At 34.4% G+C, this 14,801-nt stretch overlaps 1 protein-coding gene across 1 annotated transcript in view; it reads left to right on the top strand.

Moving 5' to 3' along the window:
- Nucleotides 1–12,619, top strand: part of phf20l1 (PHD finger protein 20 like 1) — a 68,359-nt gene extending 55,740 nt beyond the window's left edge. The window contains exons 19-23 of the mRNA XM_039737578.1: nucleotides 925–1,024; nucleotides 3,102–3,297; nucleotides 6,413–6,740; nucleotides 8,643–8,817; nucleotides 10,995–12,619. Coding sequence (XP_039593512.1) covers nucleotides 925–1,024; nucleotides 3,102–3,297; nucleotides 6,413–6,740; nucleotides 8,643–8,817; nucleotides 10,995–11,137 — 942 coding nt within the window. The 3' untranslated portion in view covers nucleotides 11,138–12,619. The remainder of the gene's footprint in view (nucleotides 1–924; nucleotides 1,025–3,101; nucleotides 3,298–6,412; nucleotides 6,741–8,642; nucleotides 8,818–10,994) is intronic.
- The last annotated feature ends 2,182 nt before the right edge of the window (nucleotides 12,620–14,801 follow it).

Here is a 14,801-nt window from a genome sequence, read left to right as displayed (position 1 = left end):
CCCTGCCACGACTTTGCAGTCTTCAATCTCCTTCAGATCAACTCTTCTGCATAGGATGTAATCTACCTGTGTGCATCTTCCTCCACTCTTGTACGTGACCCTATGTTCCTCCCTCTTCTTAAAATAACGTATTCATCCCAGCCATGTGCATCCTTTTGGCAAAATCCACTATCCTCTGACCTTCATTCCTCTCCCTGACACCATACCTACCCATCACCACCTTATCTTGACTGTTCCCTTCACCAACATGCCCATTGAAATCTACTCCAATCACCACTTACTGTCCCTTGGGTACACTGTTCATCACTTCATCCAACTCACTCTAAAAATCTTCTTTCTCGCCCATTGTATGATTTTGTTAAATTTGTTATTGATACTATAATTTCCATTTTGGTACCTGTGGATATCTGATGGGGTTTGAGGTTATTACAAAGATTAACTGGTTGGGATTTTTGGTTTTTGTACTACATTATCTCATTTGTTATTTAGAGAAAAGCCAAGCAAAATGACACCTTTTATTGGCTAACTAAAAAGATTACAATATGCAAGCTTTCGAGGCAACTCAGGCCCCTTCTTACATCTTGCCTGAAGAAGGGGCCTGAGTTGCCTCGAAAGCTTGCATATTGTAATCTTTTTAGTTAGCCAATAAAAGGTGTCATTTTGCTTGGATTTTCTCTACATTCATAATGGCTAACGAGATACAACACCCTAGTATTACAGTCATTTGTTATTTGAAACTTTTGATTGATTGCTTTTATTAATGGAGAAAAAAGAAATGGTCAGAAAAAAAAATTCAGTTTCTATGAATATGTCATCGGTCATTTAAGTTATTACATTAAATAACAAATTTAAAATTACAATTTTAAAGGAAGCACTCCTTTTATTAAAACAATTTTTGAACACTGCTTTTCTTATCTGTTTTAGTGTGAAGAGTGCATGTGCTGGCAACATAGTGTGTGTATGGGGCTGCTGGAGGATAGCATTCCAGAACAGTACATTTGTTATATCTGCAGGGATCCTCCAGGTAAGCAAATAATTAGTTGAACTTGAGGAGATTAGTTAGATATACGGTGAAATAACACTTTTCTTGTTTTACACATTGGTAAAACAAATAAATGTTCCTAGTCTTTGATTTACTTGTTGTGGAAGTCATTTGTAAATATTTATACATATTGTTGCTATAGACTTGAGTGCATAGTTGTATACCCCTAGTTTACAAATAGACTGAGACTATTTTTTGATAAGGTATGTCCACTAGAAGCTGTCATGTCAAAGGACATTATTGTGAAATTACCTACTTAGCATATATTTCCAGCCTTTTTCATTGTGCAATATATGAATGTATCATTTGCTCACAATTGACCTTTAAACTGTGATAACAACAGTTATATTTCAGTAGTTAGCCACTATATACATTAATACCCAATGATGAAACTGACACAATATTCCAATCACACATACAATTAACAGATTTCCCAAGAAGCTGTAGTGTTGACATGTGGACTGGCAAGCAAAGTGGTTACACATCTTGATGTGTGTTCATACAAAATTCATGACCACAGCTCAGTATAGCCTGTTTCACTTAAACACTGCAACTCAGTCAATGATGGATTTAAGGTGTGATTAAATGTTGATTAGTGAATTTTGCCAAAGCGCTATTCACAGCGAATTTACTGCATATGCCCTTGTTCGTTGAATTATCTACTGATAATTCAGCTGATTTAGGAGAACTTTTCCCCAGTTTCCCATAATGCTTTGTGAGACAAGCCCAGCATCCCCTGTAGTAGTAACAGCCAACATTAGATTGGACCGTCCCCAGGTAGTTGGTTGTAGAACAGATAAAGAATTATACAGGTTCTGAAACTTTTATTTTTATGAAACATATACAGCATAAATAATGAGTTATCTCTGCTTGTCACCAAATATGTTAGTTTACTATCAGTATAAGAGAAGGAGGCACATGCCCTATTCACGCATTAGCCACGTGTAGATAAAACAAACCTTGAAGGAGCCTAACACCAAACAGACACAGGAGACTCTATGAAATAATAAAAATAACAAAAGATTTATTACTATTTATAAGATATTTCCATCTTTTTGAATGAAGAAAAACTGCAAAGCATCAACACAAGACAGTCTGTAGAGCCTTCGGCACAACTTCAAAAAAACGGAAGGAGCCTGCTGTTTCAATCATGACATGCCACTCTGAATTTTCTGCCTCTAAAAAAATCTTATGTATTTTGTCTGACTTTTGACTATGATTTCAGCATTTCCGCTTTGTTTTGATGAAATATATGATTGAGTGTCTCTGACTGCTTTCTTCTTTGATCTCACTGAGGCACAGTGGTGCAGTGGTTAACACTGCTTCTGCACAGCCGAGGTCATCTTTTTGGCCACAGTAATCAGTCAAGGATATTAGCAGAAATTTCCCTAGCCCTCAGTGAGACTTTAAAGATGATTACACCATTAGAATCCAGTCAAATCTAGTTCAGTTAGTTCTTCCCCATTGACGTTAATGCATTTTGCAGTGTTCAGTGATATTTATCGACTTCCATGATTTCTCTGAACGAAGGATTTCTCTGAGGCGAAGCAAACACTGTAGAGTTTGCTTATTACTAGTGTAAATTACCTGTTGCTAGATGCTAACTGAGTCTACTGGAAAGTCTGTTCATTGACGGTTTACAGGTTCTTGTTCCAAGGTCAAAATTAATTAACTGCTTTTCCGTAGGGCAAGTCGATAGTTTGTGACATATTTCCCATTAACATTAACACATTTTTTCTAATTTAATATTTAAGTAAAATGTTATTTGAACAATACTTGCTTACATTATTAAGCAGAGTATATACTTAATATAATTAATGGCTGTTAATCACTCAAAAGGGGGTTTACTGTTTATTATAAAATGTGATCAAAAGTGGCATCAAAAAGTTTTTCCTTGAATTGTTAATTTCTTACTACTTTACAATATAGTAATTGTTGACTGTACATAAGGCATTTGAATTCTGATTTTGAATTCAAACCAAATCAGTAGAAAAGTGGTTTTTAAGCCATGGAAAATTAATGTTAAGGACTTTAATTTTTTGTCTTAACTGCTTTCTAGGTCAACGATGGAGTGCAAAATACCGTCATGACAAAGACTGGTTAAGTAAAGGGCATATGTATGGACTGTCTTTTCTCAAAGAAAATTATTCTCATCAAAATGCTAAAAAAATTGTTTCCACTCATCAGCTCCTGGCTGATATTTATAGTGTTAAAAAGATTCTTCATGGCCTACATCTAAAGATGGACGTATTAAAGTAAGTTTGTCAATACAAGGTGAGATAAAACCATATTAGATATCTGATTAAATACTTTGGGCTTCAATGTTTTTTTTGGTTATTAAAGAACTGCCGGGAAGATTGTGAATATTTATTAAGTTATTTTAACTTTATATATTTACTGTGGTAATTATTTGATAAAAATAGATACTTTTTTAAATGGCAATGTTTCATTTGTAATTTCTATATTTTTAAGGTTCTGATGTTTATATGGAATATACAGATATGATTTCCTTGTATAAACATGAATAAATAGTGAGGTTCAGTAAAAAAGGCAAGGACCGTATAACTGGAATGGTTTCAGTTTAATCCCTATTTTATAAAATGGTAAATAATAATCCTGAGTATTTTGGATTTGGTCAGTCTGGAAAATGTTTTAGATCCCACATAAATTCTTCAAGAATTAATTGGTCTATCACAATCCTCAAAGTATACTCTTCCTCATCTCGGGTAAAGAGCACTAAAGGGTAAAAAGTTAATTTTTAATTTGGTTGTTTTCTCAAGAAAACTTTTTAAATTTGTCTTCCTATTTGTATCCGTAAATACAGACATGTTCAAAATACTTTGTGAAACTTTTCATCTCAAAATCTTTACTACATCTGATATTTTTGGTTAAAAGCCATATGGCATTGGAGAGCAATGAACACTTGAAGCAGTTTTTAATATGCCTTTAACATGGAGGTGTTTAGGAGAGATGGCAGTGGAGTTTTTAACCAGATTGTTTAATGGAATCTTGGAAAGTGAGAGGATGCCTGAGGACCGGAGAAGAAGTGTACTGGTGCTAATATTTAAGAATAAGGGGGATGTGCAGGACTGCAGTAACTACAGGGGAAGAAAATTAATGAGCCACAGCATGAAGTTATGGGAAAGAGTAGTGGAAGCTAGGTTAAGAAGTGAGGTGATGATTAGTAAGCAGCAGTATGGTTTCATGCCAAGAAAGAGCACCACAGATGCAATGTTTGCTTTGAGGATGTTGATGAAGTGTAGAGAAGGCCAGAAGGATTTGCATTGCGTCTTTGTGGACCTGGAGAAAGCATATGACAGGGTGCCTTAAGAGGAACTGTGGTATTGTGTGAGGAAGTCGGCAGTGGCAGAGAAGTATGTAAGAGTTGTACAGGATATGTACGAGGGAAGTGTGACAGTGGTGAGGTCTGTGGTTGGAATGACAGATGTATTCAAGTTGGAGGTGGGATTACATCAGGGATCAGGTGTGAGCCCTTTCTTATTTGCAGTGGTGATGGACAGGTTGACAGACGAGATTAGACAGGAGTCCCCATGGACTATGATGTTTGCTGATGACATTGTGATCTGAAGCGATAGTAGGGAGCAGGTTGAGGAGACCCTGGATAGGTGGAGATATTCTCTAGAGAGTAGAGGAATGAAGGTCAGTAGGAAAAAGACAGAATACATGTGTGTAAATGAGAGGGAGGTCAGTGGAATGGTGAGGATGCAGAGAGTAGAGTTGACGAAGGTGGATGAGTTTAAATACTTGGGATCAACAGTACAGAGTAATGGGGATTGTGGAAGAGAGGTGAAAAAAAAAGTTCAGGCAGGGTGGAATGGGTGGAGAAGAATGTCAGGAGTAATTTGTGACAGATGGGTATCAGCAAGAGTGAAAGAGAAGGTCTACAGGACAGTAGTGAGACCAGCTATGTTATATGGGTTGGAGACGGTGGCACTAACCAGGAAGCAGGAGACAGAGCTGGAAGTGGCTGAGTTAAACATGCTAAGATTTGCATTGGGTGGGATGAGGATGGATAGGATTAGAAATGAGTACATTAGAGGGTCAGCTCCAGTTGGACGGTTGGGAGATAAAGTCAGAGAGGCAAGATTGCGTTGGTTTGAACATGTGCAGAGGAGAGATGCTGGTTATATTGGGAGAAGGATGCTAAGGGAAGAGAAAAAGAGGAAGGCCTAAGTGAAGGTTTATGGATGTGGTGAGAGAGGACATGCAGGTGATGGGTGTAACAGAACAAGATGCAGAGGACAGAAAGACATGGAGGAAGAATCTGGTGGGGGTTTATCTCCCACTGGTCCTCAGCACTATATAAATGCAAAGAGTTATTATTATTGTTACTATTAATGCTGAAATACCACTGGATTTATTACAGAATATTTAACACAACCCTTGTTTCTTTGTACAGATGTATGTCTTTGTTACATTGCAAGCAATGAAAAGGGAATCAATAATACTTTTTAAAAAGCAGTACAAATTCAGTTTTAAGGGCTGTGCATTATTTTTCAGGAATTGTCATCATTTAGTCTTGATCGATTTTGGGAAGCAGTATTTCCTGTCAAATTTAAATACTATTGTTATGATTGTCATATATAATTAAATCCCAGAAGATGCACAAAAATGTGAGTTATTTTCCACATGTGTGCAGACATTTTCATTATATGGTGCTATAAAAAAAATAAATATTTTGTTCACATGCATTAAATAAAATTACTTTGAGAGACAAAGATTATTTCTTAAATCAATGAGCTGTTAGCATGAACGAATGTTACCAAAAACTGAAAATTCACCAAGAGAGTGCATTAAGTATTTCTATTTAAAACTAAGAATGGTTTGTATTGGTTTTATATTTATTTTTAAAAAATTTTGGAAGAGCACATATCGTTATTGGTCAGACTGCCCTTAGCAAAATGTACATTTTTCTTTTTAATAATGTTAAGACATGCGAATTCATAGAATACACTTTTAGAACAGCCTATATCTTTCATGCCTTGTATTTTTTGTTTTCGTAGTGATTGCATGCAAAAAGGGGAAAAGTAATGTAAAAGTTAACATTGCCTGTGTACATTTTTGACTCTGTATTACCTGTCAGATTCAAGTATTAGGTATATATACCATTAGATGTTCCCGCTTATTAAACCTTTTTGGTTGCAAGTTAAAAGCCATTAATTTTTATTGCAGTCTCTAAAAATTCTAAAATGTATTAAAAGTAAACCATTTGTGCCTGTATTGCCAGTTATATAGGTTAAGATTGCTTAAATTCTTTCAGCGTACAGAAGAATGTATATGATATTTTTTCATTGCTGTGGATTACTTAATAAATTGTGGCTACAAGATAGTACATGTTTGTTTTTGCAGGAATAAACAGAATCCCAATTTGCACCTATGGGCACGCTCATGGTCAAAATCTGATGAAGAACAGCAAATAGGAATTTTTTCTGAATGCAAGCATCATCATGGAAAAATGACTGAAAATGTAGTTCATGGTTTCAATCAAAAGGTGGAAGAAACCTATATAATTAGTGAACATAGTTACCAGAAACCCTCTGGATTTGGACTGGATCACAGAACAGCAAATGATTTTATGAGCTCTGATGGGGAAGATAATGTCAGGTTAGATGAAGATCAGGAATATGCAGTTGGATCTGTTAAACGTTCAATGCCGTTTGTGCCAAAAGAAATACAGGTATTTGTTTTTCTCTTTTTATTCCCAGTACCTTACACTTTCATGCCTGAAGACTTTGGACTGCTTTAACCATAATTTTCATATGAATAAACAAGACCACTTACCTATAGCTAGTGATTTGAACTGAGTGTTATTGAAGAATTTGTAATTCCCTTGACATTTTTCTAGAAACCAGTCTTTTCAGGTTAAAAATAAAAATGACTATAGTAAACACTACTATGTTGGTTTTGGGTTGTAATGTTTCATGAATGATTCTAAAATATTAACTGTTTTGATGCTTTAAAAGTTTTATTCTTGTATCTCAAAAGTAAAACTTGAAATAATAAATTGCATAGAAAAATGCATAAAAAATGCATAATTTGGCCAAGAACATAGGTGAGAGAAAAACAAGTTAACACTACTTAATTCTCTTAGGTTGTAAAACAGAATGTAGCCTGTCTGTTAATAACTTTATTGTACTTGACTGTCCAAGCATGTTCACCGATTGTGGAGTGTAGTTTTGTAGTTTTCCAAAACTGCTTTATAGTTATTTGGTGTGCTCTTTGTAGCACTATGTTTCAGTTAAGCGAGTGGTATTCTACAGGGTGGGCCATTTATATGGATACAATGTGCCACAAACAGGAAGTTAATATCACCAACCATTCCCATTTTATTAAGGTGTATCCATATAAATGGCCCACCCTGTATATTTTGAAATCATAATCTTTTAAAATAATGCAAATGCTGTGATCCTTGGGTAAATACCCAACGAAAACAAAAATATCTTTTAGACTTTGAATTCACACAATTGCTATCTAAAATTCAGACTGAATGCTTTTTCAAAACATACATTAAGTATATCTTTTATTCAAACAAACATTGTAACTTATGCAAAGAGAAGAGTTGTAAATAAGATTAAAAATTCTTGAGAGTTGTGGACCATTTTATGAAGTAAAAGTCTTCCTATTAGCAGACCAAATAAAATGTCATGTGTTGTTCTGTAACCATAGATGGGGCTGATCATTTAGCAAATAATAAATATTGTGTAAAATGATTATCAATATGTGGCAACCTTGTATTATGACTAAATTGACAAAATATTGATTGATAAATGGCAACTTAACACCGACAAATACAGTGACTGTTACTACAAAGGAGTGTTCTCACAATAGTGTAACAGGCTTACACTTTAAAACACTAAAAAAATGTTTAAAGTAAAATCTTTAGATAAAGCAAAATAAATATTTTGTTAAGTTATTAAAAAATTCAAGGGAACTATATTGTTTGCAACCAGAAGAAAACAAACTTGTTCTATATTAAGTATTGTTATTTCTTGGAGGTCCTCTGCCGATTTCTGGAAATGAGAAGAAAATATTGTGCTTTTCAACTGCCTTGTGTAAGAACATGTGTGTATACACAGTTACTAACTCATATTTCATTGCCTAATTTAAATTACTACCTTGGATTGTTCTAATGACAAAGTTAACTGTTTAAATGGACAAAAGTATTCAAGCACATCTGAATGATTATAAAAGAACAGTAAGGGGTATAGATTTATGTTTATAAGACTGTGCTCCTGCTTCTTAATCCAAAATTGGAATTATTTTAAACTACATTTACCAATAAACCATACCGTCATCTGGCACTCAAGCATCCAACACAGGATTGTGGGAATGTTCAGTGTTTATGCAAATGTGTGTAAGTTGGTTATTGAATTATTAGAATTTGAAATCAGCTTATAAATTTAGTTAGCAATAAAAACTGTACATTTCTTTATAAGTTTAATTTTTAAAGACACAAGAGCAAAAACGAATATAAAGAAAGTCAAATTAAACAATGAAAATTCAGTAGAGAGAGGTAGTTTTGAATAGTAGCTGGTAACTGCAGAAAGTTCACACTAAAATTTATTTTTAATCTGATTAGGGAAAAAGTGAAGCTGTTGGCATGGGTTCTTTGGATGAAAGTTGTGCAGAGCAAGTAATATCTAAGGACCAGGCAGTGGCTCATCTGCAGTGGCAGTTAAATCTCCTGAATCACATTGAAGATGTTCAGAGTGAGGTTGCAAGCAGAATGGATCTCATTGAAAAAGAGCTTGATGGTAAGAATTTAATTTAAACAGAAAAAGGGTCACATAAGAGATTTACTTTTTGTTGAGACTACAACTAGCCATTTAATGTTTTATTGAAATATGCAGGATATAGTTTTTATGGCAATTATTTTCATTTGTCTTTCTGTGGTAATATGTACAATAAAAATACAGTAAATAAGTTACTATTTGTTAAACTTAATAAATCTTACTTGTTATAGAGCAAAAGTTCAATTCACCCCCTCACTCCAAAAACCCTCTGTGATTGCAGCTCATCCCAAGGCTAAATGATGATGTAGAAGATTGTTGTGTTGATACCTTTTAAGACGGTATATTACTAATTTGTTAAAATAAATTCAAAGTTAGTGTGTTCATTTACATAAAGTGTTATTTGGACATCTTTAACACAATTTAGTGTTTTCATAAGTATCAGGTAAGTCTGACAGATTTTAGGTTTTCCTTCAACGTGCTGCTTGCCCATTAATAGTTAAAAGATCTACTTTATTCACTTTGTTTTTGTTTCAGCTGGTTTTAGTTCAAGAATTGAAGTGAACTGTGCCAATACTTGTTTTTGTGGCTGGCATAACAAAACATAAAAAATGGGTTTTAAAAGAAATTGTATTTTTGAGCATTGTGGATCTTGTGAGACATGACACAGCAGTTACCAATGTCCCTGCATATTTGCATAAATAGTTTATTTCCATTATACATTGGGTGGAAATAAGTATTTGATCCCCTGCTGAATTTGTACACTTGCTCATGTACAAAGAAATTAATAGTCTCTAATTTTTATGGTAGTTTCAATTTAATGGAGAGAGGCAGAATATTAAGCAAAAATCCAGTAAAAACACATTACATAAAAGTTATAAATTGATTTGCATGTCATTGAGTGAAATACTGTTAAGTATTTGATCCCCTACAACACAGCCAGAATTCTGGCTCCCACAGATTGGCTGTGTGCCCATGTGGCACACAGATTGCAGTTAATCAATCAATTACTGATACTCCTGATCTCAGCTCATTATGAGTATAAAGTACACCTGTCCACAGAATCAATTTCTTGCATTCCAACCTCTCCACTACCGTGGGTAAGACCAAAGTCTTAAGTTTGCCAGTGAACATCCAGGCCTGTACATGTGCCTTCTTGAGCAGGGGTACCTTGTGGGTGGTGCAAGATTTTAATCCATTATGTAGTGTAGTGTGTTACCAATGGTGTTTTTGGTGACTGTGGCCCCAACTACCTTCAGATCATTAACAGGCTTTTCCCATGTAGTTTTGGGCTGATCCCTCACCTTTCTCATGATCATCCTCGCCTCATGAGACAAGATCTTGCATGCAGCTCCAGACCGAGGGCGATTGGTGGTTATTTTATATTTTTTCCATTTCTGAGTAATCACTCCAACAGTTGTCACCTTCTCACCAAGGTTCTTGCTGATGGTCTTGTAGCCCATTCCAGCCCTGGGCAGGTCTACAATCTTGTCCCTGACGTCCTTTGACGGCTCTTTGGTCTTGCCCATGGTGGTGGAGAGGTTGGAATGGAAGAAATTGATTCTGTGGACAGGTGTGCTTTAGACACATAATGAGTTGAGGTTAGAAGTATCTGTGATTGATTAATTGATTGTAAATGCCAATTTGTGGGAGCCAGAATTCTGGCTGTATTGTAAGGGATCAAATACTTATTCAGTCAATGACATGCAAATCAATTTATAACTTTATGTAATGTGTTTTTTCTGGATTTTTTGCTTGATATTCTGTCTCTCTCCATTAATAAAAAATTACCATAAAAATTAGAGACTGTTCATTTCTTTGTAAGTGAGCAAACGTACAAATTCAGCACCAAATCAAATTCTCATTTCCTCCACTGTATATAGTGCATTTCCTCTGGGCATGGAGGATGTGGAGTAAGTTTGACGGTTAGGCAGTAGTGGAGAACTGCAGCTTTTCTGTTTCTTTCTCTTTTATATCTGCTCTCTTGCACTGTGCTGATGGCATGTCTCAGAGAATGAGTTACGTAGTAAGCAGTAAGCAGTTATTTATTTTAATGAATAGATCGGTGCTGTCCGTTCAGTTAAAGTTACTTGTTTTATGTGTGCAAGTATTCTTTTCTGCATGTTTTCTTTTATTCATTTTTGACTTTTAATTGTATGTGTGTAATTCTAAATTGAATTTTATTTTTTGCTTTAATGCAGTGCTGGAAAGCTGGCTGGATTTTACTGGAGAGCTGGAACCTCCAGAACCTTTGGCTAGGTTGCCCCAGCTGAAACGAAGAATTAAACAGCTTTTAACAGACCTTGGAAAAGTACAGCAAATGAGTACTCTGTGTTCAGTTTGACGTCTAAGTACTCCATTAAGTGGTACTGGAGCAAGTGGATTTCAACATCCTTTTAGTGCAATTGGAACCCTTTGTTTTTTTAACTTGGTGCTTTCAGTAAAAATACACACAAACTAAAATATTGCCTGTCTGATGTTCTTCAATGCACTGAATCCTGTAAGCACTTTTGAAGATGACATAAATTAACAGGAAATAAAGGTCCATGTCTACAAAGATTTATTTTATATCAGCTTGGATGAAAACGTGTTTTCCTTACTGTGGTACAATAAAATGGAACCCTTTTTTAATAAACAAAATGAAATTGTGCAGGAAAAAAACTGGTTGTTTAATGTTGCCAATGGAAGTAGAATGGAGTAAAAGTAACTGGAACTAGAAGTTACAATAAAGCAAGGTTTATACCGCCAGACTGGATCCACATATGGATTGATTCTAAATAAAATGCATTGGTAAATACCAATGATAAAACCCCAGTGCTTTTTAAAAACTGATGTGCTACAAGGTGACCTCATAATTAATATGAAAATGAAAATCAATAGGCATCATTTTTCCATTTTAAAAGTCCAATTATGTCAAAAAATACATTATTAGATGCAAAACAGGCATGTATATTTTACTGTGTGTTACAGCCTATCCTTGAAATAGAAATAAGTGCAGGCATCTAACCATGTAAGCTTGCATGTTGACAACCATAACAACAACAGTATGAAAAATTTGAGTTGTGTGATTCAAAAGAAAAATCAGTGGTTTAAAAAGTATTAGCTAATTTAATTCTAGTTTTATTTTTTTTAAGTAATGTCAGTGTATGCTGATTCTGCAACTTGACTCAAAATCATTTTGGTGTAACACTTGTGTGTTCTAATGGTCATACTATTTTGTGCCAAGTTTAAAGAACATAGATATGCAGTCCTAATTGTGTATCATGGGTTGAAGAGAATTTTGCAAAAGTTTATCATAAAATGGCTCTGAGAAAGCAATGCTATAAAGTGACTTTTTAAACATACCAGTTTTAAGATGTAATCATCCTCCGCACCTATTTTGAAATAATGTTTTTTGCTGTCAGATGGCCTCCAATGTTAGCAGTGAAAACTCATAATTTTATTTGGAACTGCTTTACTAACTTATTTTAAATATGGTGCTTATTAAGTCTCATAGGAAGCTACATGCAGATATTGGTGAACAAATAGCAAAAATCTTTAAAAAAAAAAACATTGAACATAATGTATGTACAGTTTTTTGTAAAAATCCAAAAAAGGCATATGAATTACCAATGAACTTGAAAAAGAAAACAACTCATATGCTTTGGTTTATACAGCAGTTCTAGTTATCTGTATAAAGTGCATTTTAGAACTGGTAGGGTGTATAAAACTTGAAAGTTTTTCATAAAAGTACATACCTGCTGTACATTCAGAACCTATTTAAAATAACTGCAAACAAGACTGTTCTTTATGTAAACTGTTCATTAAAATATATTCTGTAAATATAGATTGTATTGTTCTTTTGACTATCATACAAATCATTTTGGATTGTTTGAAAATGTTATTTATTTTTTTTTTAAATGACAAGGCATTATTTCAAAGTCATGGTTATTATACTTTATTTGATTTGTCTGTCTGTTTAATTATTTTCTGTGTGGTTGGTTGGATTGCTCAATCAAGTACACTTACTGATTTTAGGTTGCCCTGACATTTGCTCTCAGAACTGACAGAATTTTTGAGATCACAGACTTAGAAAGCATTGTGTCAGAGTACACGAATTCTGGCCCATGTCATCTGCTTTCCTGCCACTGAATGTTCCATTTGATTTGTACCCTTAATAATTAGTATATGATGACAAAAGACTTTTTTTAAAGATTCTTCTGTTGTAAACGCAAATGTGCCAATAAGTGTGACGAACATGTGCTACTAATCAGTAACCTTAACATATCCTGTGAAAACACAATCCACATCCATGGATTTTTGTCATATCCTCGTTCACCTGTTGGTGTGAATCAACTAGTATCTAGGTTCAGCAGGTCTGTGCAATTTATTTTTCAATTCTGCAACATCCAGTAGTTGTGTTTCTTACCCTCACACCACACTAACTTGTAGCTTTTATTCTGAAATGAGCTGGTCAAGGGGCTGCTATTTCGAAAATTATTTTTATTAGTTGACTGAGTGGGGGGCATCTGTTACCTTGCACTATATATATCAGTTTCTTTACTTATAACTTTACAACAATCTAGACAAGAACAGGTCTTCTACTGCTGTAAAACTGTTGTTTTTATAAAAAAAAAAAAAAAAAAATCTCTTCTCAATTTACCTGTGATAAACTCCCATAGATTGGGTGTCCATGATAAATACATGCTAATTTGTATCCCCCTGATTTAGATAGAAATTTTTGTCTTTTTACAGAAACTATTTAAATAAATAGATAAGCATATGTTGGTCTGAACAAACACCAGAATGACTAAAAAGGAAAAATACCAAGAAAGAATTTCTTTTTTGACAGTAGCAGTCACAATCTCAATGAGACATTATGCAGGCATATTACTGTTGATGTGAAGGAGCCCCAGTAGCATTTCTTGACACACTTTTGCTGAATAAACCATTAGCTAAAAGTACTAGTATGTCAGAAAGAGAGGATATGCAGGATTGTTCATAATGATACTCAGTTTTATTTTAATTCTCTCTGCTTCTTTCTCCAGGGGATCCAGACAACATTGTCTGCCCAAAGGACACCATAAGTGAGTAAGCAGAGACGTTCAGTAGTAAAATACCTAGTAAAGAGGTCACATTGTCTAGAAAGTTTACTTTTATAATATAAATGCTCTTTATCCAGCATAATGTTGCCATTCACTATTGCTCTAAAGCCTCTGAACATATATAATGTACTGTGTCAAGTGATTAGTATGGCTTAATGTTCATTCACATTCAGAGTATTTGCTGTGAAAGAAATAGATTGCCTAAAATCTACTTCATTATAAATATTGAAACTTTTAATTTTCATCACTTTTTAGAATTGTACACTGTACAATTCAAGTGCTCACTGCATATAAGGTAAGATGCAAATATTTAGTGTATAGTTTATCTCTGACAAAGCTGTATTCTCATTTCCACACTTTTAAACCATGAGAAAGCTCTGCTTTAAAAAGTTAATGTCATTGTTATTTTTGCTTTCTCTGGCTTCTTAAGTGTAAAAGCTTTTGTTTGGTCTGAATCAAGAACTGTGTTAAATGTTGGTCTTTAGCCCCCTTTTTTCAGAGCAGGTTCAAGTGACATCCTCTTAAGTCTGTGTTAATTTTCATTTCAAGAAAACTCAAGTGCTTGGAATTTTGATGGACACTCGGGTGATGCTCAAAATGCCATTAAATGACACAGCATGTTGTCCCCTGAGCATTTATAAAGGCAGGTGGAACAACATATTCTTGCAGACTGTAGCCATGGGTTGCTTAACACTGGCAACCACATTCATCTTATTCTTTTCAGTGACCATAGCCTCAATTGCAGGTAAACATTTTTTCATTTTAAGTAAATCGTTATGAAAGGAAAAAAATACTTTAAACCAAATGGTTAATTTATTTTAGGATAATAATAAGTGCACTATTATTTAGCATAGAGTTTTTTAACTTGATAACTCTAGCATAGCCTATTAAGATTTCCAGCTATGAGCAGAATTCCTGTTTTGG

The sequence above is a fragment of the Polypterus senegalus genome, chromosome 15 (assembly GCF_016835505.1).
Source record: "Polypterus senegalus isolate Bchr_013 chromosome 15, ASM1683550v1, whole genome shotgun sequence".
Lineage (NCBI taxonomy): Eukaryota > Metazoa > Chordata > Cladistia > Polypteriformes > Polypteridae > Polypterus > Polypterus senegalus.
This window is presented reverse-complemented; position numbering and strand designations above follow the sequence as displayed.